This window comes from Phoca vitulina, unplaced genomic scaffold, assembly GCF_004348235.1.
Source record: "Phoca vitulina isolate PV1807 unplaced genomic scaffold, GSC_HSeal_1.0 scaffold40, whole genome shotgun sequence".
NCBI classification, from domain to species: Eukaryota; Metazoa; Chordata; class Mammalia; order Carnivora; family Phocidae; genus Phoca; species Phoca vitulina.
In genome coordinates this window covers 21,712,528-21,737,531 of record NW_022589743.1, presented here as the reverse complement: position 1 = coordinate 21,737,531, position 25,004 = coordinate 21,712,528, and the positions used below count along the sequence as shown (strand labels likewise).

The 25,004-nt window shown below is 53.4% G+C and overlaps 1 protein-coding gene across 11 annotated transcripts in view; it reads left to right on the top strand.

Annotated features, from left to right (window-relative positions):
* Nucleotides 1–3,138: 3,138 nt before the first annotated feature.
* The window catches only part of MYO18A (myosin XVIIIA), a 95,581-nt gene continuing 73,715 nt past the window's right edge, over nucleotides 3,139–25,004 (top strand). For 8 of the 11 annotated variants that reach the window (XM_032428439.1, XM_032428436.1, XM_032428434.1 and 5 more), the window contains exons 1-2: nucleotides 3,139–3,237; nucleotides 14,194–15,273. In XM_032428439.1, the coding sequence (XP_032284330.1) occupies nucleotides 14,275–15,273 (999 nt within the window). In that variant the 5' untranslated portion in view covers nucleotides 3,139–3,237; nucleotides 14,194–14,274. Of the gene's footprint in view, nucleotides 3,238–3,377; nucleotides 3,854–14,193; nucleotides 15,274–25,004 lie in introns of those variants that run through there. The other 3 variants (XM_032428429.1, XM_032428431.1, XM_032428430.1) reach the window with 3 other exon arrangements.

The following is a 25,004-nucleotide window of genomic DNA, read 5'->3' as shown; positions in this document are numbered from 1 at the left end:
TGTCTGTTCAAGTCTTTGGACCATTTTTAAATAGGATTATTTGTTTTTTTATTGTTGAGTTTTAAGGGTTCTTTGTCTATTTTGGGTAACAGTCCTTTTCAGATGTGTCTTTTACAAATATTCTCTCCCAGTCTGTGGCTTGTGATCTCTTAGTATTGTCTTTTTCAGGGCAGAAGTTTTTAATTTTTAAGAAGTTCAGCTTATCAATTTTTTCTTTCATGAATCATGCCTTTTGTGTTGTATGTAAAAATCATCACCACGACAACAGCTGTAGCAACATTTTTCTAGATATGTCTCCTGAGGCAAGGGAAACAGAAGCAAAAATAAACTACTGGATTACATCAAAATAAAAAGCTTCTGCACAGTGAAGGAAACAATCAACGAAACTAAAAGGCAACCTACTGAATGGGAGAAGATATTTGCAAATGACATATCCAATAAAGGCTTAGTATCCAAACTATATAAAGAACTTATACAACTCAACACCAAAAAAACATATAATCCAATTCAAAATTGGGAAGAAGACATAAACAGACATTTCTCCAAAGAAGACATCCAGATGACCAACAGACACATGAAAAGATGCTTGACATCACTCATCATCAGGGAAATGCTAATCAAAACCACAAAGAGATATCACCCCACACCTGCCAGAATGGCTAAAATCAACAACACAAGAAACAACAAGTGTTGTCTAGCACATGGAGAAAAAGGAACGCTCGAGCACTGTTGGTGGGAATGCAAACTGGTGCAGCCACCCTGGAAAACAATATGGAGGTTTCTCAAAAAATTAAAGATAGAATTACCATATGATCCAGTAATTCCACTACTGGGTCTTTACCCAAAGAATATGAAACCACTAATTCGAAAAGATATATGGACCCCTGTGTGTATTGCAGCATTATCTACAATAGCCAAACAATGGAAGCAGCCCAAGTGTCCATGGAGAGATGAATGGACAAAGAAGAGGTGGTATGTATATACAATGGAATATTATTCAGCCATAAAAAGAATTAAATTTTGCCATTTGCAACAACATGGATGGAGCTAGAGAGTACAATGGTAAGTGAAATAAATCAGCCAGAGAAAGACAAATACCATATGATTTCACTCATATGTGAAATTTGAGAAACACAGCAAACAAACAAAGAAAAAAGACAAACCAAGAAACAGACTCTTAACTATAGAGAACAAACGGATGGTTACCGGATTGGCGGGGGGCGGATAGGTGAAGGCGATTAAGAGTACACTTATGATGAGCACTGAGTAATGTACAGAATTATTGAATCAATATATTATACACCTAAAACTAAACAGAACACTGTATTTACATATACTGGAATTAAAAAAATAAAAAATTAAAAAAATCATCCCCTAACCCAAGGTCATCTGGGTTCCCACCTATGTTACTTTCTAGCAGTTTTATAGTTTTGTGTTTTACATTTAGGTCTATGATCCATTTTAATTTTTGTAAAAGGTGTGAAGTCTGTTTCTAGACTCATTTTCTTGACTGTGAATATCCAGTTGTTCCAGCACCATTTGTTGAAAAGACTAAACTCATTTAATTTTCAAAATAAGCTTTGAGGCAGGCCCTGTTATTTATCCCCATTTTTCAGATAAGCAAACTGAGGCTTAGAGTGGTTTTATAAATCACCCAGGGCAACACAGCTAGTACTTGACAGGGATCTGAACCCAGGTAACCTGACCCCAGAGTCCATGCACTCAATCCCTATCTATAATAATAGTCTCTTTGTCATAGGTTTGTTGTGAGGAATAGAGATAGTGCCTAGCACATAGTAGGTGTTCAGGAAGCAGTAATGATAGCATGTCCAACCCAGCCTCCAAGGTTTCACTCAATACCAGGTCTCAGAGCAACTTTATTTCACTCCTCCAGCCAAACCTGCCATCCATCATAGCAGTATCTCCTCCTAGGGATGACAGCATGGTGCATCCTACTTACTACAGCCACAGCACGCTTCCATGTGAGTCCCGCCGAGAGAGGCTGCATGTCTGATTTCTCAGTGTCCCCCAGAGTACCGGGTGCTGCACTTGGCAGCCTCTCAGTAAAAATCTGTTTAATTGAGTTTGGGTGGCCTGCTATTCCTTTATGCAAAATGCACATCCTGGGTAGGGTCTATTCCTCAGGATCTCCCAGCTCTTACTCAGCCCTTTGCTCCTGGGCCCCCCTGCTCCAACCTTCCCTGATCTGTCAGGTTGGGCCACCCCAGTCTACAGAAGTTCTCAGCTGGGCTAACTGTGGAGGGGGCTGCCCTTCTTCCTACACCACGGCGCTGCTCAGTTTCTCTCACATTCCAGGGTACCCCACTCCAGTAAGGACACTGCCTGTAGAAGCGTCTACCTCTCCCTCTCCAAACTCAAGACACAGCACCTATCTTGGAGGCCCGCTCTCCAAACACGTCTGGCCTCTCCCAGGACGTCTAAAATGCCTTCTTGGTGAGAGCAGTTCACTGGATGTTTACAGGACCTGACAACCCGGGGCAGACCTCGTTCCAAAAAGCTTCTAAAAGGTGTTAATTTGAGCATTGTTTGACTCCTTTGGGGAGTGAGTGCCCCTGAGGGCTGTCTCCTGGGCCCTGGTACACCCCTCAGGCAGCCCCACTTGAGGCAGGGCTCTCTCAGACCAAGCTACCGCAAGCCCGTGTCCACCTTGGGGCGTACACTCTGCCTGTGTCACCTTGGACAGGCAGGCAGTGCCTGCTTTGGACTGAGCCATCTGGCACCATCCAGCAGCGCCCTGTGTCCGCCTTTGCAGAGCCACCCTGGGAAGATGTGACCAGCAAGACTCCAGTGCTTCCTCCGGACAGCACTGCCCTGGGCAGCACCCTCCTGGACACAGCCCACGGGGTCCAGTGCCGCCCCTGGAAGGAACCTGTTCCCTACGGGCGGGCACGGCGCCTGCCCTGGGCGTGCCCAGCGGCCTCCGGCGCCCCGTGCACACAGGAGCTCCAGGCGGGGCCTCTCGGACGCGGACAGAGGGCTCGCGGAGCGGCGCCCGGTGCCCGCATGGCCCGTTCTGGACGCGCGCCCAGCGGCTGCCAGGAAGGCCGGGCGTTTATCCCCGGAGCCGCCAGCAGGGAGCTCCCTTTCGGCTCGGCGCGCGCGGCTGCGGGGGGCGGCGCTGCGCTGCGCCGCGCTGCGCTCCAGCCCGGACCGGGCCGGGGCCGCTGGATGCCGCGTCTCCGCTTCTGCTGCCTGCCGGGCGGGCTCCGGCGGCCGGTGAGCGCGGGGCGGCGGGGGCGGCCGCTCGGGGACGGCCCGGGCCCGGGGAGGCGGGGGGTGGGAGCGGCGGGGCGGGCTCGAGCCGGGAAGGCGGGCGGGCGGAGGGGCCCGCCGGCTCCTCCTCCCCCACTGTCCCCTGGAAGCGGCGGCCCGGACTCCCGGCTCCGGTCCCCGGCTGCGCGGCGGAGCTCGGCGCCCAGGAACGGGGGCCGACCGGGAGGGGCGGGGAGGGGAGCTCTGGCCCCCTTTGCCAGCTCGGGGGCGCGCGGAGGCAGGGCAGGGTGGCCCTCAGTTTGGGGGAGGGATTGAGGGCTTGGAGGAGCCCAGGTGGCCCCGAGCTGCGGGGTGGAGGCTGCAGCCTCCGGGATAGGGGGCTTCTCGGGGCCAGGCCCAGGCCCCCGCCCCCCAGACCGAGCGAGCGAGCGAGCGAGGCTCTGAGGAAAGCAGCGGGGACAGCGAGCACCTCGGCCGAGCCCTTTATCCCTCCCAGCGACTTCACCCTTTCACTGCCAGGCCGACAGCGGGCTCCTCTCAAAGGAGCAGCTGCTAGACGGCTGGCAAAACAATGGAGACCCCGCTTCCCCGACCCCCTCCCCGGGCGCAGAAGATGGGGGTGAGTGAATGGTAGGCTTTGGGGATTAGGGAGTGCTAGCTGTCCCCTGTGACTGGCTGCTCACCTCACCTTTCCCTGCAAAGGGATGGGGTGTGTGTGGGAAGGTCGGACGGCCTGCCCCAGGCCTCTGGGAGAGACTGCCCTGACGCCCCGCCCTGCTAACCTGTCATGCCAGTTGTTTCGCCAATGGGAAGGGGAGGTGGTAAGGTTAGCTGCTCCCCACCCCCGTGTTGGCGGGGGGGGGGGGGGGGGGGGGGGGGGGGGGGAGGGAGGGGGGAGCGGGGTGCTGCTTGGTACCAAGCATGGTGAGGAGTGGGTCATGTTCCTGGCTGAGATAAGGCCTGCAGGGACATACCACACATTGGGGCTTTGTTGGGGGCAGGGAGGAGGGATGGGGATGTCACCCTTTTGCAAGGCACATGTGTCCTGCTGATTAGTTAGAAAGGCTGCCAGCCAGAATGAACTGGGCTGGGGGGATGGATGGCGGTGGGGGAAGGCGGACAGTATGTTTTTTAAGTGGTAGTCCTTTTGCCTGGTCACTTGGCCAATGGGGCATGCGTTTGGCAGTGTCCTTTTGGTTTGTGTTTGTGTAGAGAGGCCCGGGACAATGCTTCCTGGGAGGAGCCCTCCTGCCTAGAGCCTTCCTGCCCTCAGATGGACCCCCAAAATTATGGAATCAGATTCCCTCCCCCCCTTCACCTGGCCAATGATTCAGGCTGGTTTGTGTGTGCTCATTTGTCTTTTGGAATAACTGGCATGTCTCCCCCAAGGAGAGTGAACTGTCTGAAGTATGTATGCAGTGGGTTCATGCTGGAAGGGAGGGAAGTTCAAGTTAAGAGCAAGATCACCTTAGCGAGACATTGAACCCAGGGGGTCAGGCTGCCTTTCCATATGCTTATGAGATCTGGAGCCCTTTTCTTGGGCAGGTCGATTTCCTGTTGTCATGGCAATGGGCCAGGCCTTGTCTAGCTTTCCCCACCCTTTTGGTTCAGAAGCTACTTTCTATTTGGGGATATTGAAAGTTGCTCTCCTGAGGTCTCTGGCTTCCTGACAGACCTCACTGGCTCTTTGTCAATGGCCTGCCACCTCCTCAGCTTCCCCTCTGCCCTTTTGTGATGAGGGCTTTCCAGGAAACATCCTCCTGGTTGCTGGACATGACTAATTATATATAGCCTCGGGTGGAGGTGTGCTTGTCCATTTGGGGTTGGGGACATTGGGATTGGGGCCTCAATTCCAGGAAGACGACGGGGGACGCTATTGTGTTGGAGGGTTAGGGCAATGAGAAGGGTCGCAGGTGGGGGTGGGAGGGATAGAATGCCGGTGGTCACTTCCTTTGAAAGCTTTGAACTTTGAACAGTTGATGACCTGGTGCCTGGCAGCTCTGAGTATCTAGTTTGTTTACGCTCCCCAGGCCTGGCTCAGGTGCCAGGGTGTGTGCCTGAGGGCTTCCTCGGGTGCCCCAGGCTCTCCTCAGAAGCCCTCAGGTGGATTGTGCCCTTCCTGACTCCTGCCTGGTCCCTCAGCCTCACTCCCTGGCTGTCAGGGGCAGCTAGGCTATTGCCTAGAGCCCCCTTCACCGGCCCAGCTTGAGGCTGCTCTTTAAGGGGTGCTTGTGTCTTCAGAAATTGGGCCTGAAACCTCCGGGGTCCCCCAGAGGCAGGTCCCCAAAGGTGGACTGGGTGGGGCAGAACTGAAAGGGAGAATCCACCCTACTCGGGTGGAGCAGGGAGTTGCTGGAACTCAGGAAACCTTGATCCACACTTGGTGTGTCACAGGTCTCCAGAGCAGCAGGGCTGTTCTTGTTCCTTCAAACCCGAGATCTGTGCCCATCCAGACACCCCTCACCTGAAGTGGATGCCCTGGACTGGAACTCGATCATCCATGTGAGCTGGGTCCCGTTGGTGGCTCTGGGCCCCAGGCCTTGTCCCAGGCTTCTCCCAGGTGTGGTGGGTAAAGCTGAGGGGCTCTGGCCTGGTGTAGTTTAAAGGTTAGAGGGTGTGAGAGTGGTTCCCCCAGGACTGGGGCTGAGGGCTTGATGGAGCTTTGAAGTTCTACTTTGGGTCAGGCTCCTGGGTGCTTTAAGATCTGCTCACTCTGCACGTCACCCCCCATCACCATTTGTCCCCTGAATTCAAGAGTTCGGTTGGAAGCTGGATTGGGAGGGGCGGGGAGCAGAACTGGAAAGCCTCCACTCCTCTCCCCACCTCACTTTCCTTGAGGTGGGAACTGTATGGCTTATAAATTATCCATATTCCCTTGATGGTTCAAATAGCTTACAGTCAGGCAGGAGTTTAAACCGTGGATTGAGGGTTTTTTTGTTTTTTCTTTTTTTAAAGATTTTATTTATTTGACAGAGAGAGACACAGCGAGAGAGGGAACACAAGCAGGGGGAGTGGGAGAGGGAGAAGCAGGCTTCCCGCAGGGTAGGGACCCCTATGCGGGGCTCCATCCCAGGACCCCGGGACCATTACCCAAGCCACAGGCAGACGCCCAATGACTGAGCCACCCAGGCGCCCCGTGGACTGAGGTTTTTAGAGGGCCCAGGGCCCTTTCTCTCTGCTAGGCACTTTACCATCACTTACAAGGGATAATTTTTATTATTCTCGGATATTCAGAGATGTTGGATGAGGGGCTCAAGGTCACACAGAAAGTCAGGGGCACAGCAGGATTAGAACCTGCAATTCAGAGTTGAGCAGAATACCTCTCCAGCAGAGGCAAGGGCTTGGGGCCAAGTCTGAACTCTCAGGTCCACGGAGGCCTAGAGAGGGGAGAGGACTTGCTCAAGGTCACACAGAAGGGGGGGGCAGTATTGGCTGAGTTTAGCGCCCAGCCGGCTGCGGCAAACCCCAGCGCCCAGCCGAGGAGGTGCACATGGAAGAGCAGCGGGGCACCTGGCCGCGCCACTGGCACCTCTCCCGCTGTCGTTCCTCCCGGGCCCTGCGGGACTGCTGCGTTCCAGGGGAGACGGTATCGCGGCGGCAGGCGCCGCGGGTTCCGAGGGAGCGGGAGCCCGAGCCGGCGGGCCGGCGGGCCGGCCGGCGGGCGGGCCGGTTGATGTCATGTGAGAAGCGTGCAGTCGGAGCGAGCACACCTGGAGCCAGATAAGCTCCGTGTGACCTGGCAGTGAGTCACGGGGTGCTGCGGAGCTCTTAGCACGACCGGCCGGGAAGAGGCTCGGCGGCCGCGGCCAGTGTCACCCTGAGGCACTCGGTTGGGGGCGCCCGCGCCCGCCCCCTGGCCGGGGCGGGCCAGGTGCTTGTGCGAGCCCCGCCGGGTCGCCTTTGCAAGCCCTCTGTTGCGGGGCCGGCGCCGAAGAAAGGCCTCTGGGCTGTAGGAAACGGCCGCTTAGGGAGGTCAGAGGCCAAGGGAGAGAGACCGGCTCTCTTGGGAAAGTATTTCCTTTGTATTTATTTATGAGTGTGGTTTGGGAGTTGGGTGTGGGGGACTGACCCTTTAAAGTGTCCACCCACAGCAGCCAAGTCTGGGCGCCTTGTCTTGGGATTCCAACGTTATAGTTTCCATTTCCTGGGGTTTCTACTTTGCCAGCTGCAGGGTGACCCATTTAAATCTGTCCCCGCTTAAAGCCACAAGACACTAGTGAGATCTATTTTAACCAAGTCCCCCAAGTAACTGAAACTTTTCCGAGGCATGAGATGGCAAGCCTTGAACTTACCGTTGCAAACTTGGTTTATAGCCTTCATGCTAAATGGATTGTCAAGTCTTTCTTTTTTTCTTTTTCTTTCTTTTTAATCTTTAAAAATCGCAAAAGTAACATATGCTGGGAAAAGGTTTAATCCCTAGGAAGTCTATTAGATAAAAAGCTAAAGTGGTACTACCCCAGCTTGCCCCAACTCCACGAAAACCACAGATAAAATTTGGTAATGGATTATATATGGATATATATAAAATACATATTTATTATATATTTATAACATGTTACATGAATACCATTTAATATAAATATATTTTTTTCTGTAGGAAATAAAGAGCATACAGAAAAGTAGAAGAAATATTATACATAATCCCACTATCTAAACCCCTAGGCCTAGATCCACACACACACCCCCATCAGCTAAATATTCTCATTGTAAAAAGTTAGAACAATATAGATGAAACACAGATCTGCTATGACTCTTCTAAAATCCCTATCTCTTCCCCAAAGCATACATTTTTCTATGCATATGGAGATATTGCACATACATAATGTGCACAGATATATATGCACACATATACATAGTTTTAAATATATATAATTATAAAAATTATATATTATCCGGCAACTTGGTTTTTTCACTTAACAATATAGTATTGAATCTTTCCAGGTCAGTATATACAAATCTCCTTCATTCTTTTTAATAACTGCCCAGTTCTATGATTTAGCTATTCCTCCAGTGACAGACCTTTATATTGACAGAGTTTTGCAATCACAAACAGTGATGCAAAGATTAGCCATGTTTATTGTGTGAACATATCTGTCAAGGTCCTGTATGTGGAATTGCCTAGTCTAAGAATATGTACATTTAAATATTTTCATAGATACCACCAGCTTGCCCTCCTCACACCAATTTATACTCCCAACAACACACATGAGCTACCCTGCTTCCTATCTTCTATTTGATTGATGTTATTAATAATGGTAGTTTTTACTAAACTGCTAAGTGGACAACAGTATACCTCTGTGTTCTTTCATGTGTCTGCGGATGACTGAGGCTGCATACCTGTTCTTGTCTGTTGGCCATTCGTATTTCTGCAGCTAAGAATTGCCTGCAGTTAGTCTTGGCAATAGCTACATGGAGCCTCTGGACTTGAGCCAATATGATCCGGCCTGACCATGTGCTCACAGAATTGCCTTCACTTCTTTGGGCTGTACTTTGCATATACAAAGGTTCTCTCCAGCATTAAGATTTTATGTTTGGACTTATTTTAGTCACACTTGGGCTGAGGTACATACTTTGTGTACCGTATGCTGTCCACTGTCCCATTTAGATGGTAAGAAAGTGCCCTGCTGCGATTGGGTACCATTCTTGAGGGCCTGCTCTGGGCTAGGTGTCATATGGCGGGCTTATAGACCAATTTCATTTAGTTCCCATGCCTTATGTGGTAGGTGCTGTTATTATCCCCATTTTACAAATGGGAAAACAGAGGCACAGAGGTGTGAAGTGACTTTCCCAAGATTGCGTAGCTATTACCTCGGATTTGGTCCTAGGTTTGCTACCTGACATCTGAAGCCAAAACTCTTTCATTAGTTTCATTTATCTTTATTTATTTAATTTATTTTTTTGAGGTGGGGGAGAGGCAGAGGGAGAGAGAGAACCTCAAGCAGGCTCCACACCCTGAGACATGACCTGGACACGGGGCTCCATCCCACGACCCTGAGATCATGACCTGAGCCAAAATCAAGAGTCAGACACTGAACCAACTGAACCACCCAGACATCAGCATATCTTGCCTCAAATACTTTAGTATATATATATCATTAACCAGACTTCAATATTTGTTTACAGTTCTTTTTTCTTTTGAGTGAATATTTCACACAATGAAATGCACAAATCTTATGTGCGCTATTTGATGACTGTTGACAAACGTATACACCTGTCAACCCAAATCCCTATCAAGATAATGTAATATGAACATCACTCCAGAAAGGTCCCTCATGCCCTTTTTCAGGCAATTCCTACCCCTGCCCCCATCCTCACCATCCAGAGGTAATCAGTGTTCTGCTTTTTTTCACCATAGCTTAGTTTTATCTGTACACATCTTCCGTGGCTTACAGTGGCTTTACCTCCTTCCTGCTAAACCCTCTTAACTTGAAAATACCGTAAGTCGAAATGCATTTAATACACCTAACCTACCGAACATCACAGATCAGCCTAGCCTACCTTAAATGTGCTCAGAACACTAATATTAGCCTATGGTTGGGCAAAATCATCTAGCACAAAGCCCATTTTATGATTAAGTATTGAATATCTCATGCAATTGATCGCACACTGTGCATGCAGAAAGTGAAGACAGAATGGTATAGCATGGGTATAGAATGGCTGTAAGCGTATCGGTTGTTTACCCTTGTGATCGCGTGGCTTGCTGCCACTGCCTGGCTCACAGAGAGCCTCTTACTGCATATTGCTAGGTCAGGAAAAGATCCAAATTCAAAACGTGAAGTATGAGTTCTACTGAATGCAAATTGCTTTCACATATGCATATCATAAAGTCAGAAAAATTGTTAAGTTGAACCATTGTAAGGCAGGGACCGTCTGTACTAGAACTTCATATAAATAGTACCATACCAGTGTGTACTCTGTTGTCAAAGCCTTCTTTTGCTGTCACTTGACATAATGTTTTTGAGATTCATCCCTGTGGTGTGTATCAGTAGTTGCTTCCTTTTTCTTGCCGAGTAGTATTCCATTGTATGAGTATGTAAATTGTTTCTCCTGTTGATGAACTGATAGATGCATATTTGAGTCAAATGGTCTTTTTTTTTTTTTTTAAAGATTTTATTTATTTATTTGAGAGAGAGAATGAGATAGAGAGAGCATGAGAGGGGGGAGGGTCAGAGGGAGAAGCAGGCTCCCTGTTCAGCAGGGAGCCCGATGCGGGACTCGATCCCGGGACTCCAGGATCATGACCTGAGCCGAAGGCAGTCGCTTAACCAACTGAGCCACCCAGGCGCCCTGAGTCAAATGGTCTTTGCCCTCAGGACGCTTTCTGTCTTAAAGTAATAAGGCATCTGAGTTGACCAAGTTGATTGTACTTTGCTTTGATTTGGGGAGCAGCAGGGTCAAGATGATGTAGGTACATACCCTAATTTATATATATACCTTTCCTCCCCGTACAATTCGGAAAGGCCTCCTGGAGTAGGGTGAGGGGAGAAAGGCAGAGACGGAGGTCAGAAAACTGTAAGGTTCCCTTCGCTGGAGAGGTTAAGAGGTGAATGAATGAAGAGCCCAGAATGAAGAGTGGGAAGGTGCTGATGTCATTGCTGCTAGAGTCTTTGGACCTGAGGACAGGAGATGCTGAAAGGTCCAAGGTCTACAGGAAGGTGATGGAGCCCCGGGCCTGGCAGGGTGGGCTCTGAGGAGCAGAGGACAGCAACACCTGCACCGGGGTCTGACCCTGGACAGCGAAGTTGCAGGTGGCTCCAGACAGGTGGCACAGGGGAAAACCCAGGTCCCAGCCAGGCAGTTGTAGGGATGACAGTGGGGAAGGGGTACCTTGTGAGCTGTGTGCATGACTTTGGCAGGACACGGGTGCCAAGGGGAGGGCTGAATTGGACTCAGTCTCCAAAGGCTCCAGGGTTGGGATAAGAGGGGTAACTTTGGCAGAAAGTTAATAAATAACTTGTGTCCACAAGAGACGTAGATATTTGGAATTTTCGAGCTAGAAGAGCCCTAGATCCTCCAGTCCAACCTTGAGCAAAGTGACAGGCTCAAGGTCCCCTAGCGATTTGTTGGCAGATCCAGGCCTAGATGGCGGCCCCACTAACCTTGCCACAGTGGCTGCCCTCCTCCCCCATGCTGTTGCTCTAGCAGTAACCGCGTGTGGTTCCTGCCCGCCTCAATGGCAGTGAGGGGCAAGCCTTGGCCAAGACAGGGATTTCCATGAAATTACTTCTCAGGGACCTTTCCAGCCCAAAGATTCTAGAATTCTGGGGCCTGTTTTCCGTTGATACTGCTCAGATGTCTAGCCCCCGGCAAAGAGCCAGGATTGGGTAAGGATTGCAGAGTAAGAACTGAAGACCAAAAGGGGTGTCTTGGTGGGATAGCATGGTAGGCAGTTGGATTCTCATGGTTGGGCTGAGGCTGAGGCCAAGAGACTCAGTTGTCCCCTTCCAGTCGCCAGGGTGGGTTTCTTTCTTCATTTCCCATACAGCTGCCTTTGGAGCCATCTTCTAAATCAGCCCCCTTTTAAATATATATATATATAGAGAGAGAGAAAATGCGAGCATGGGGGCAGGGTGGGTAGGGGGAGAGGAAGAGAGAGAATCTTAAGCAGACCCCGTGTTGAGTCTGGAGCCAGGACTCCACCCCACAACCCTGAGATCATGACCTGAGCCACAATCAAGAGTCGGACGCTTAACCGACTGAGCCACCCAGGTGCCCCTAAATCAGCCTTTTAAGACAGTGCAGGAAGTGATGGGTGAGGGCAGTGACCACCAGAAGATCCCACGTCCTGGTATATGGTAGGTCTGTGCCACACCCCATCAGTATTCAGGAGGAGAGAGAGAGAGAGACTCCCCAGGTCAAAATAGAGCCCTGAAGAGAGGAGGCCTGCTGTCAGGTTCTCCCCACCCCAAATCAGTCCAGACTCAGCTGGACAGGGCTGCCCCTGGCTTCGTACTTCTTGGACCCTAGATTTCCTGTCTTCCTACTCCCAGGTACTGTGCATGGAGCATTTTGAACCAAAAAGTTCAGAGGGAACTTTGTTTTACTAGGTAGAAATGGGTCAGAGGGGGCAAGGGGTGCCTGTTAGGTCCACAGGGAGCTAGTAACTGGGCCAGATTCCCCACCTCTTTGGATATGCTCTATAATTAAAGATTTCTCTAGAATTGCACTGCCCAGTTCAATAGCCAGTAGCTGTTGAATACTTGAAATGTAGTTAGTCTGAATTCAGATGTGCTCTGAGTATAAAAATCACACTGGATTTTGCAGACTTAATATGGAAAAGAGAATGTAAAATATCTCAATATTTTTCATGTAGATTACATGATAATATCTTGGATCTATTTATATGAAAGTATATCATTAAAGCTAATCTCACCTGTTTCTTTTTACCTTTTTTAGTGTGGCTGCTAGAAAATTTTAAATCACACCTATGACTTGAATTGTATTTCTGTGAAGAGTGCTACTCTAGGAAGGATACACTGATCTCTCAGGAGCCACGTGGGTCAGGGTGCTGGGCGAGGAGGAGGCAATTAGTCAGGGCCACCAGGACCCTTGGGAGTTCCTGGCCTTGATGTCTTCCTAGGCATTGTATCGGGGCCAGGGGTCCCTCTCAGTAGGTTGGGGAGCCTGGAGGGCCTTGCTTGGTCGTGGCGGTGGGGTACACAGACAGGAAAGTCCTCTCCAGGGCCTTGCAAAAGGTCATTGCTGGAAGGAGTGAGCTTGTTGGTCCTGTATCTCGAACTCAGAGGGGGAGGCCTTCTTGGAGAGAGAAGAAATTGCACTTAATTTCTAATTAGGTGGTATGGCCTACTTCTACTCCTTGTTCCCTGCTGGTTAGAACTTGTTCCCTGGCTTGAACTGCACCCCCACCGGGTCTTTCTCAGTCCTGTCCCGAAGCGGGTGCGCGCTGGGGTAGGAGTAGGCTGGCACCGTGGGTGCAGGTGCCCTGGACCTCCCTTGTCTCTCGGGCTGCCACAACTTTCTTCCCGAGGCTATATTTAGTTGTTGGTCTGGGGAAAAGGATATGAGTTTAGGATCCTGTTTATCCAGCAGACCCCACCCCCACCTCTCAGCTGTCTGTCCTCTGTTCAGTCTGGAACTTTCCCTTCCCTCCCTGCTTCACTTGGGGCACCAAGGCCCCAGAGAGGAAACAGTATTCGCCGGCGCTGAGCCGTGGGACAACTAACATACTTAATTTTCTGCGCCCTGTTTTCTCATTTGTAGAGATAATGACACTTGCCTTGCAGGGATGCTGTGGGGTGCAAACAAGAGTGTGGGTAACGCGCCTGGCAAGTGGAGATCACGAAAATGAGGGTTGGTGCCTTGAGGTCTTCTGTCAGGCAGTGGCTGAGGCTGCTTCCGTGTCCCTTTCCTTCTTCCTGTGTGTTGAATCTTTTTTTTTTTTTTTTGACAGAGAGAGAGACAGCGAGAGAGGGAACACAAGCAGGGGGAGTGGGAGAGGGAGAAGCAGGCTTCCCGCGGAGCAGGGAGCCCGATGCGGGGCTCGATCCCAGGACCCTGGGATCATGACCTGAGCCGAAGGCAGACGCTTAACGACTGAGCCACCCAGGCGCCCCCTGTGTGTTGAATCTTAAGTCAGACCCCAGGTCGGCTTGATGGCACCCTCCTGCCAGGAGGTCAGAGCTCCCGGGAGCCACCGCGGTGCACACCTATCAGGGATGAAAGGCGATGACAGACTTTGGAGTCTGTGCTTTTACAACCTTATCGAAACCTCAAGTTTCCTTATTTGTAAAATGGGGGTAATCACAGACCTTCCCATAGCAGTGTTATGAGGATTAACTTAACAGAGACGGTATTGTATCAAGCCGAGCACCTGGCACAGAGCAAGCCCCCTCTCAGTGAAGGGGAGCTGTGCTCATTAGTTGGCCTTGTCTGGACTGGAGACACAGGAAGAGGCTCTGCTCGAATCATCTTTCTCTCTCTCTCTGCTTCTGTTTGCAGCAGCAAGGTGGGGTACGAGGGCCCTGTGCTAAGCACCCGTGATCCTCCGGGGGTGCCCCCCCCCAAAAGCAGTACCCCACCATGTTTAACCTAATGAAGAAAGATAAGGACAAAGATGGTGGGCGGAAGGAGAAGAAGGAGAAGAAGGAGAAGAAGGAGCGGATGTCGGCAGCGGAGCTGCGGAGCCTGGAGGAGATGAGCCTGCGTCGCGGATTCTTCAATCTGAACCGCGCCTCCAAGCGTGAGTCCAAGACACGCCTGGAAATCTCCAACCCCATCCCCATCAAGGTGGCCAGTGGCTCCGACCTGCACCTGACCGACATCGACTCCGACAGCAACAGGGGCAGTGTCATCCTGGACTCGGGCCACCTGAGCACCGCCAGCTCCAGCGATGACCTCAAGGGCGAGGAAGGCAGCTTCCGCGGCTCTGTGCTGCAGCGGGCAGCCAAGTTCGGCTCCCTGGCCAAGCAGAACTCACAGATGATTGTCAAACGCTTCTCCTTCTCCCAGCGGAGCCGGGATGAGAGCGCCTCAGAAACCTCCACCCCCTCCGAGCACTCTGCGGCCCCATCCCCTCAGGTGGAGGTGAGGACTCTCGAGGGACAGCTGGTGCAGCATCCTGGCTCAGGCCTCCCCCGGCCAGGGCCCCGCTCCCGAGTCCCTGAGCTGGTGACTAAAAGGTTCCCGGCTGACCTGCGCTTGCCCCCCGTGGTGCCCTTGCCGCCGCCCGCCCTCCGGGAGCTGGAGCTGCAGCGGAGGCCCACTGGAGACTTCGGCTTCTCCCTGCGCCGCACGACCATGCTGGATCGGGGCCCCGAGGGCCAGGTCTACCGGAGGGTGGTTCACTTCGCTGAGCCCGGCGCAGGCACCAAGGACCTGGCCCTGGGGTTGGTGCCGGGTGACCGTCTGGTGGAGATTAACGGGCACAACGTGGAGAGCAAGTCCAGGGATGAGATCGTGGAGATGATCCGGCAGTCTGGGGACAGCGTGCGGCTCAAGGTGCAACCCATTCCAGAGCTCAGCGAGCTGAGCCGGAGCTGGTTGCGGAGTGGCGACGGACCCCGCAGGGAACCAGCTGATGTGAGTGTTCCCCTGGGCAGCTGGGCGGGAGCAGTGATTGGGAATTGTGCTTGGGTAGATGAAAGGGGTACCCGGGAGCAGTGAAGTCGCGCCACTCCTTGGCCCCAGGGACAACTGGCCTGGCCTGCTGGGAGGAGCGACCTTAGCATGGGGTGGTCCATGGTGAAACAGGCTTTAGGATACAAGGGTGAAGGGTTTGGGCACCATGTTTCCTGAGCCCTAAATCGGGGCACGGAGGCTCACGCTTGCCACTTCAGATGAGAGACAGTCTGGACTACTAGTCCAGCCCGGCATCTGGACTAAACTAAAGAATTGCCATGTTATTTAGGCATTAGACTTGAAAGAAAAAGATAAATTATTTCAAATCAGGGCTGTCATGGAACATCTGGGCTGTGCGGCTGTTTTGCTAGCTCTTGGGTAAGATGACTTCAGACCTCCTCTTGCCCTTGAATGAGGAGTTGAATAGGAGGTAAGGTTGCAGCGATAAGCAGAGGCCGGATCATGGAGGACCTTGTAAGTCACGATAGGGGTTTAGATTTTTGTCCCAGTGAAACGGGACCATTGTAGGGTTTGAAGCGGGGGAGTGACTGGACCTGATTTATACAGATCACCTGGGCTCTAAGAGTCTTTATTACCTCTCCTGGGGGAAGAAAACACCTGGAAACGTAACATATCTAGCCTACAGAAATAGTAAGAACTGACTGTCCCTGAGACCCCAGCTGTTATCCTGCCCACACAAAACGGCAGTGGAAGGGGTGACATAGGAGCAGAAAAGGTTTAGATTCTATGTATGAGAGGGTCTCCAGGGGAACAGTGATCTCTAACCCCAGGGGTCTTTTGATAGGGTGGCAATGTATCAGTTTGGAATGTTCCACCTGGAGACAGAACATGAAGGACAGGTTGGCCTCTGGCCATCCCTATCTCCTAGCTGCGGGTTTTAGGATTGTGGAGATCTGACCCAGTGCACAGCCTGGCCAGGACCTTTCAGCACTAAGTGGCCGGCCAGATGTGTCAAAGTCAGAAGTGGGAGGAAATGCTAAGGAAGCAGGCAGAGTCCTGGTGCTAGCTTTCTCCCCGGGAGGGGAAGTGGATGCTCAGATGGCGGCTCAGCCTAGCAGCATGGAGGGCCCGGAGGGCCTGGGAGCGTCAGGGTCAGAGTCTGGCAGGAAGCACTGGCGGTGGGTTCCAGACCTTCCTTTACCCTGAGCCCGGTGGAGGTCAGGCAGTTTTGCTAGTCAGGAAGGGGTAGTGAGTGGGAGGGAGCCTGGTGTGGAATCCAGGGCAGGACCTGGACTCATTTATTCCAGAAACTCACATAGAGCACCTACTGCGTGTCAGTCACCGGAGTAGACTGAGCTCAGGGAACCACGGTGTGGAGGGAGTGGTCTTTATCTCAGAGCCAAAGCCTATACGGTGTTGCCATGTCTGTCTACTTCTCCCAAGCTAATGTTATTTTTAACAGATGGAATTTTCTTCTTCAAGAATGAATCCCCTGGGGGGGTTGTTGCCAGCTCCCTGCTGAACCACAGCTCAGGCCTCTGTGGGGCCCTGGGCCTGGCATCCCAGATGCTATTTCGTTTTCTCTTTATAGCCTAGGGATCATCCTGGCATCTCATATTTCTCAGCCACTCTCCCTTGCCCACGGGCTGCTGCCCCTCCCTCCCTGGGGAAGGGGATGGTTCAGCTTTGGAGGCGCCGGTAGAGTCCACGTTCCAGCTAGAGCTGGTATCCCTGAGATGCTGGCTTGCTTTAGTCCCCGTGGGGCAAGCCCAGCGGTGCCCAGAGGACTTCTTCCCCAGGCTGATGCCTAGGGGATCTGGCAGGGGACACACAGCAAGCTCCATCCTCATGAGTCTCCAAGAGCCATCTGAGAGAACAGTGAGAAGCATAGGGCTGCGGAAGCCCCGCATCTTTTCCTCCCTGGCAGGTGGCAGGGACTCAGGCCACAGCAGAGAGGAGCAGAGTGGGCCCCGCATCCTGGCCTCCTGGGACAGACCCGGGGCTGGTGTGGGAGCGCCGCGGCCTCTAGCGCAGCTCTCTTCCTCCATCTCTTCCTCTTCCTCCCACTCCCACTCCGGCTTCTTTTCTTGGCAGCAGTTCTCAGCTCAGTTCCATGCCAAGAAGAGTCTTTCCACTTCCTCGAGGCTCCTGGGCGGGGTACCCTGACAACTCTGGCCCCACGAGGACGGCTCCTGGCGGCCACCCTGCCCGTCAGGTCATCCATCAACTGTGTCCACACATTGTCCGTCCCCAGGGAGCTCTGAGGGAACCGGCTGGCCATCTCTTCTCTCTGCACACGGATGGAGACCAGGCCTCATGGCTCCTTTCCATGGCCTGTTCAGAAGGCCCCAGGGAGAGACAGCCCCTCGCGTTTCCTTCTCACATGATGCGCATCCAGAATGCGTGGCTCACACCTTCATGTGTCCCTGTAGCTGCTAGCAAGATTCCGCTGGGAGTAGGGGTGAGCCACAGTAGGGGGATAGACATGGAGCCCCAATAGAAATTGGGAGAAGCAGCTCTTCTTCCGCTATCTTCTATTCCACTCCACTCATTAAACAGACATTTGTTGAGCACCAACTGTGTGCTAGGTCCTGGGAGCCAGCAGTGAGCAGGACATAGCCCCAGCCCCTGGGAACTCTTAGTCTAGCGGAAGAGATAGTCAAGTAGCAGATGATGACAGTGCCGTTTGAGGAGCTCCCCCACAGGGGCCAGTACGGGGTCCCAGGGAACACAGAGGAGGGACTGGAAGTCCAGCCTTGGGAGTGATCACAGGGAGAGCTGCTGTCCGGGTGGGAGATGAATGCAGGGGAGGCAGGAGGAAGGGGAAGGCTGTGAGAGACACAGACCAAGACCTGGAGGTTGGAGAGAGAATGACACATTGTGGGGGCGGGGGCGGGTAAGGCTGGGGGGACAGTGCGTGGGGAATGAGGACTGAGAGAAGCAGCAGAAGAGGCCAGCAGGGGACAGGTCACGAAGGCCCTTGTGAGCCAGCCTAAGGAATGTGAACTTCAACCAAAGGGCAAGAAGCCGTTTAATCAGGGAGTGATAGGAACAGATTTTAGAAAATCTCTCTGGCTGCTCGTGGGGAATGCTTCTGGGTGTAGCAAGGGCGGCCGTGGGGAAAATAGTGAGGGCCCTGTCATTGTCATCCTAGTGGAATGGAGGCCCACACTTGAGTACAGCAGTGGAGATGGAGAGAGATTTCAGACGTGACTGACTGGTGTGGGGGATGGAGGAGAGGAGAGCCAAGTGGGATGTCAGCTTTGGAGGAAGATGCTAAGTTCCTTCCTTGGCTCCTCAGGGAAAGTGTTTTAGGGTATTTGGTTTTGGATCAGTTACTCTTAAATTGTCTAAAGGCAAAGCGTTCCCTGAGTCTGGTGAGATGAAAGGGGGTGTTGGTACAGACGAGGATCTTAAAACCCCAGTTGGATCAAAATTCCTTTCTCCCCGCTCCATGAATCTGAGTGGGAAAGTCAAGGGCCCACTGAGAAGGACAAGGGCCTGGGAGAGAAGAGAGCCAGTCCCTTCCATTTGTATCCTCAGCGGGCCCATCACAGGGAGTAAGGGTGTAGGATGTTTCTGCTAAGCTCAGAAAAGCCCACCTGCTAACCGCCGGCTGATGTGGTTGTCCCCCTGCCACCAAGAGCTGGCCTGCAGGGGAGCTCTGCCCAGAAAGCTCCATTTCCCTGAGCTTCCGAAGTTATGGTGGGAGGGGTGAGGTGGGGGTTTCCAGGAAGGCACCCACCCCCTGCCAGTCAGGCCTGCTTCCTCGGGCTCTATGTGGAGCTGTCAGGCCTTTCCCGGAGATCTGTGATACAGTTTCTTCTCCCTTTGGACCTTGGGGTTTGTACTCAAAGGCTCTAGGGCTATGAGGTTCCTTAAGAGGTTGTCACGTCTTTGTAAACCACCTGCTTATGTAGACTTGTGTAAACCACCTTTCGTAGATTTCGGTAGATAGTCAATGCCTAGGATGATGATTAGTACATTTCCCTCTGCCCCGTCTCTAAAGGCATCCAGGGAAGGTAATTTTGCTGCTTCCTTAATTAACCCACCCTGATGTGCTTTCCCATCGTTGCTCCTGGTAAGGTTTTCTTTCCAAGGGGAACTCGCGATGCTTTTATTCCGGCCCTTTCCCTGTAGCCCTGTCCTCAGAGACAGCCAGGAAGACCTGGCATGCTGGGCGCTCCCTAGCTTTTCCCAGCATCTCAGGCCCGCAGATGGGACACCAGTGGCCTGAAAGGAGACTGGCGGGTTGGGGTTGCCTGCATCTGGGAGAAGGGCGGGGGCCCCTATGCCAGGAAGCCCTAGACCCCTGGACAGAAGCTGTATGAGCCTCACCAACCTCGTTCCCGGGCCCCTGGGGACTTCCAGGAGTAGGATCTGCGGGATACCAAGGAGAGACAGAAAATTGGCCTGTTCCAGGTCTGCCAGGCCAGCTTCTGAGCAGTGGGCTTCCCCTGGGGCTTCTGGTGTTGGTGGAGCTGCCGGGTGCTGCCTGGGCTCAGTGTTCTAGAACACCTCTGTTCCTGATGGTACTTCCAATAATCCTCGGAGGGGGTTTTTGGGTTTTGTTTGTTTGAAACAGAAAATTCTTACTTCATTTTTTCCAAAGCTTTAGGCACTTCTGACATCAATCTCACCGTGTGAGATCTTTGACCTGGGGGTTCAGGGTAGAACCCAAACTCAGTTCTTTTGGTGATGAGGTGGCCAGTGGGGAGGTGTTGAGGGCGTGAGAGCTGGTGGGTGAAAGGTCTTTGGGAGCATTTTGGGGGTTATCTATCCTGGATTAGTGGGGTGCATGGGACCAGCAGGATAGCATGGTGGACAGGGTCATTTCTATTCCGCTAGGTCTCCCTTCTCTGTCCTCAGTGGCACATTCTGCCTTCTTCCCGATGAGCTGCTAGACGGACGGCAGCCCCAGAGTGCCCTGGCCACCCAGTCTGTGGGTGGTGGGCACGGTGCCCAGGCCACATTGAGCTGGGTGTGGGTACATGTCATGGTCATTGGTTGTTTTCGCAGGCACTGCTTGGAGCCCTGGTGTGGGGGCAGGGCCTTGGTTTGAGGTGGCTGCACTGGCCCCTTCCTGCTCCGGAGAGGCCCCCCCGGGGCCCACCCTGCTACCCCTGGCCACCCCCTCCTCTGCTCCCTTCTAATCTCTTATTTACGTTGAAATGGTTCTGGAAAATACCAGATATGCAAACACCCAGACTGGGGGTGGGTGAGGAGTGGGGTGAAGGGGGGTGTGTGGCGGGTGGGAGCACAAGTATTTTAAAAATGCTGCAGATCTCTACAGCGTTTCCCAGAAACCACAAGCACGCGGTCCGCCTGCCAGCAGCGCTCCCCGCCACCCCAACACCGTGGAGCTGCCGGGCCGGAGGTGGAGAGCTGCATCGGTGGGGGTGGGCGCTGGCGACCCGGCCGGGGAGCCCCCTCCCCGGCCCCCAGGGCTGCCTGGCGCCTCCATTGTCAGTCCTGGGCAGCGGGTACGGATGTGCCCCAGGCTTCCAGCAGCACTGGGGGCGCCCACCGTGCCAGACAGCCGCTGAGAAGGAGTGGGGTCTTCATGGCTCCCCACCTCCTGCCGTGCAGTTTGCTGGTGGTGGGGGGCGGGGGAGCCCAGCTCAGAGTCCGGCGTGCTGTTTGGCAGCCGCTTCTGTTCTGTTAAATACAGGGGACAGTGTCAGCAAAGCTTATTTTTTCAGTTGTTGGCTCCAGTTTGGTTGGGAAACTATTTCCTCTGACCTGGGTCCCCACTCTGGCTGCCTTAGTCTCCCGCCATAGGTTTCTCAGAATCAGGGCATGACAGTCTCCCCTGGCAAGGCTCAGCCTGGACGCTTCGCAGGACTCTGGGGTGGGGCAGCAGGTAGGGTGTTTGTCCCAGGGCGGCGCATAGCACATGCATGCTCCCTAGGTGGTGTTTAATTGATCCGGTAAAGATTCAGCTGAACGGGGGCGCCTCGGTGGCTCAGTCGTTAAGCGTCTGCCTTCGGCTCAGGTCATGATCCCAGGGTCCTGGGATCGAGCCCCGCATCGGGCTCCCTGCTCAGCCGGAAGCCTGCTTCTCCCTCTCCCACTCCCCCTGCTTGTGTTCCCTCTCTCACTGTCTCTCTCTCTGTCAAATAAATAAATTAAAAAAAAAAAAAAGATTCAGCTCAACAGAAATGCCTTGGGGGCAGGGCATGGGAGCTGACAGCCAGGGTGAGGATCATGGCTAGCATTCACTCTAAGGTAGGCACTGCTCTAGCTGTTTGACACATACTAACTCATTTAATGTGCCCACAACCCTTTGAAATAGGTAGTGCAATAGTCTACCGGATCCCGGAGAGGTTAAGGATAAGTCTCTGGCCGAAGGTTTCAAGGTTATTTAAAGTTACTTGTCAGGAGTTGAATTTGGGGCATCAGCTCCTTGCCCTCCAGGAGTGTGCTGTATAAGGTAGGGGAACGCAGTATCTGGGTACCCTTGTAAACCCACTGGCCGGCCCACTGGCCTATGCCCTATCAGCCTCTCCTCCAGAAGGGGAAGGGAAGCGAGGAGTGACTCTTGTTCTGTGGATGGTGAGCAACAGAAGGGTGTGTCGGCTGCTCTTTCTCTCCACAAGATTAGCCAGAGGAAGCGAGCCCACGTGGCAGCAGGTGGGATTTAATGGGATGGGAGCCGGGAGAGGGACTGGGAAGCATGGCTGAGGAAAGCCTTAGGAAAAGAAGCAGCATCTGTCTCGGCAGTGTTTGGGGGTGGTCCCTTGGGGGTGGTGCAGGGGCACACACTTTGCCCCTTACTCATCTCTCCTACTAGACCCTGGGGGGTGAGGATGGTGCCCCTGGCCTGTTTGGCCCTTACCGACACGCTCGTATGGACCTCTGCAGTACTTGGGGTGGCAGGATCCCCAGAGAGTCACCTCTGACTGAGAATATGTCCTCTTCTGTCGCATGGGGGCTGCACATTCTTTTTTTTTTTTTTTAAGATTTTATTTATTTATTTATGTGACAGCGAGAGAGAGACAGCGAGAGAGGGAACACAAGCAGGGGGAGTGGGAGAGGGAGAAGCAGGCTTCCTGCCAAGCAGGGAGCCTGACGCGGGGCTCGATCCCAGGACCCCGGGATCATGACCCGAGTCTCAAGCAGACACGTAACGACTGAGGCACCCAGGCGCCCCGGGGCTGCACGTTCTTGCTTCCTAGTGCACACTGTGGGGAGAAGGTGAGGAGCACTGGCCTGGCGGAGGGCCTCGCAGGTAGTGGGTGTGCAATGAAGAGTTCTCATTGGCTTCTACCATTGAGCCCCTGCTGTTCCTTATGTCTGTCATGCTTTTCCTTGCGTATCCTCATGCCCTCATACACATTGGCCCAGTTTGAATGTGCTTCCTCAGGGAAGCCTTCCCTGACCCTCTGAGTTGTCACCTCCTTGTCTTTCATAACAGTCATTAAGGCTGTCGTTAATTAGTTATCTTATTTCTCCAGCGCTGAAGGGCTTCATGATAGTTGTTGGATGTTTGTTGAAGGAAAGAAGATGGTTCTCTGCTCAGGAACTGGTTTCCCATTCTCTCTGCATGGTTTTCCTCATTTACCTCAGTTTTGATTCCTAGAACCCTCCCCCTCCCCGACTCAACTAGGTGACTTGTCTGCAGTACCTGTCCCACCTTCATCCCCGAACCCTGCTTCGTCTGTCCCTGGGCGCTCAGCATCCCCCACAGGAATGGAGGAGACATGGGCTCTAGGCATCCAGGAGCAGGTCGTGGGATGGCCTGCCTCCTGGCCCCGCACTGGCGTCTTTGGGAAGGCACCGGGCTTGGGTGAGAAGCAGATTTGGGGTTATACGGGGGTCACACAGTGTGTAGCCCAGGGGACCTGGGAGCAATGTGCTTGTTGTCCTGGCCGCAGGTCTCTGAGGGAGGAGGATGTGGCCCAGCAGGGCTCACGGCTCCCTCTTTCCTTCGGTTGCTTTCCTGCTCTGCCTGCGTGCTGGAATGTCAGCAGGCTGGGAATTTTCACAGCAAGGATTTTTCCCAGTCAGAGCAATGGATTCCAGCTGGAGCCCGGGGACAGCTCCCACATGGGCAGCGGCTGCCAGAGAGGGCCAGGGTACTTGCTAGGGCACCCCAACTGCTCTGCTCTTGGGGCCAAGGCCCCACTCCCATCCTCCATGGGAAATGCAAACATCTGTCTCTCCACTGGGTCAGGCAGAACCTGGGCTTCAGGAGCTGTGGAGCTCAGGAGAGGCAGTGGGAGGCCTTGGGCACCAGAAACTCCCCCTCAGTGAGGAAAGAACGTGGCTGGCCATATCCCACAAGCCTCCCTTCCTCCCCCGGTGAGTGAGTCAGGAAGGGGAGCTGCCTTGGATTCCATCCTCAGGTGGGGCTGTGGCTGCCAGACCCAGGTTCTCTGGCCTGTGGGGGCCACCCAGCCTTGGCAGGAGGTGGCCCTGCTGACTGTGTCACCCTTATCTGTCCCCTCTCAGTGGGCCCCATAATGCCTCCAGGGCCTGGTTCCCTCTCTTAGTGACCCTTCCGGCCTCTGTGCCCTTTGCCCCTTGATCTCAGTTCTGCTGGCCCCTCCCTTCCACTCCCATTTCTGCAAGGAGCTGACTCACTTCCTCTCTCCCTCCCCAGCTTCTCTCACTGTCAGGTCCTATGGCGTACAGGGTACCCACAGGGAGGGGAGATTTCTCATAGGGTGCTTCCTAGGCTCTTTTTCCTGGCAGTAAGACTGAGGCTGCCCCTGGCTCTGGGCAGAAGAAGGCTGGGAGATGGGGGTGGGGGGAGGGGGGGCATGACTCTGGGCTGTAGGAAGGCCGGATGTGAATGGCCCTGGAGCCTTGGCACAATCGAGGTGGGATGTCAGGAAGCCTTGAAGAGCACCTGCCCCATGTCACCCTGTGGGCTCGGTTCTGTGGAGGAGAAAGGCTGAAGATGCCATCCCTGTGACCAGGAGGCCTGTGCTTTCTCTAGAACAGAAGACATCTGCAAAGAGATAGGTCTCAGCCCAGGATGGCATGGGCTAGAGGCCAAGCAGTGACGGCGCTGTCAGGCAGCATGAGACAGTCATGACTCTCTGTGACACCCAGTTTCATGCCCAGCCCCATCTCACCATGGAGAAAGTGTCTGCAGATTCCAGTGGCGCCTTCCAGGGAGAGGGTGAGGAGCAGGGTCTGATACTGTCTCCCTGCTGGTTTTTCCTGCTGGGAGCCCTCGTCCTGCCTCTCCCGGCCTGCGCCTCTCTCATCCATGGACTGGTCTGGTTGTGGAGCCCATTGCAGAAGCTGGCTTAGGACAGTGGAAGGTTTCCTCCTGGCATTGTCTAGCTTGCCATCCTTGGAGCCATCTAGACTGGGGAAGCCTGAGGGCCTGGCACTTTAGGCACTGGGGACTTAGCTTGTGCTGGGCCTGGCACAGCCTGGGATCCTCCCCTGCAGGGGGCCTCGGTTACCTAAAGGGCACAGACACCGGGTAAGGTCGAGTCCCCAACTCACTTGGCCATGCATCAAGTTCAATAGACACTGAAAGGAAACTGGGCCTACTGCCTGAGGAGCCCGGGGGACGGTTGTGGGCTGTCTTCCGAGAATCAAGCGACCAGCAAACATTCCTGTTCCCCTTAGCACGGGCGGCCTGCCGTGATCCTGATTCTGGCCTCAGGATTTCTGGACCATGACGGGTGTTTCTTGTTTAAATGAGGTTGGGGGTGGCAGGCTGGAATAAGGCCTAGGCGTGGCGAAGTTGAGGGGTACCCGCCTGACCA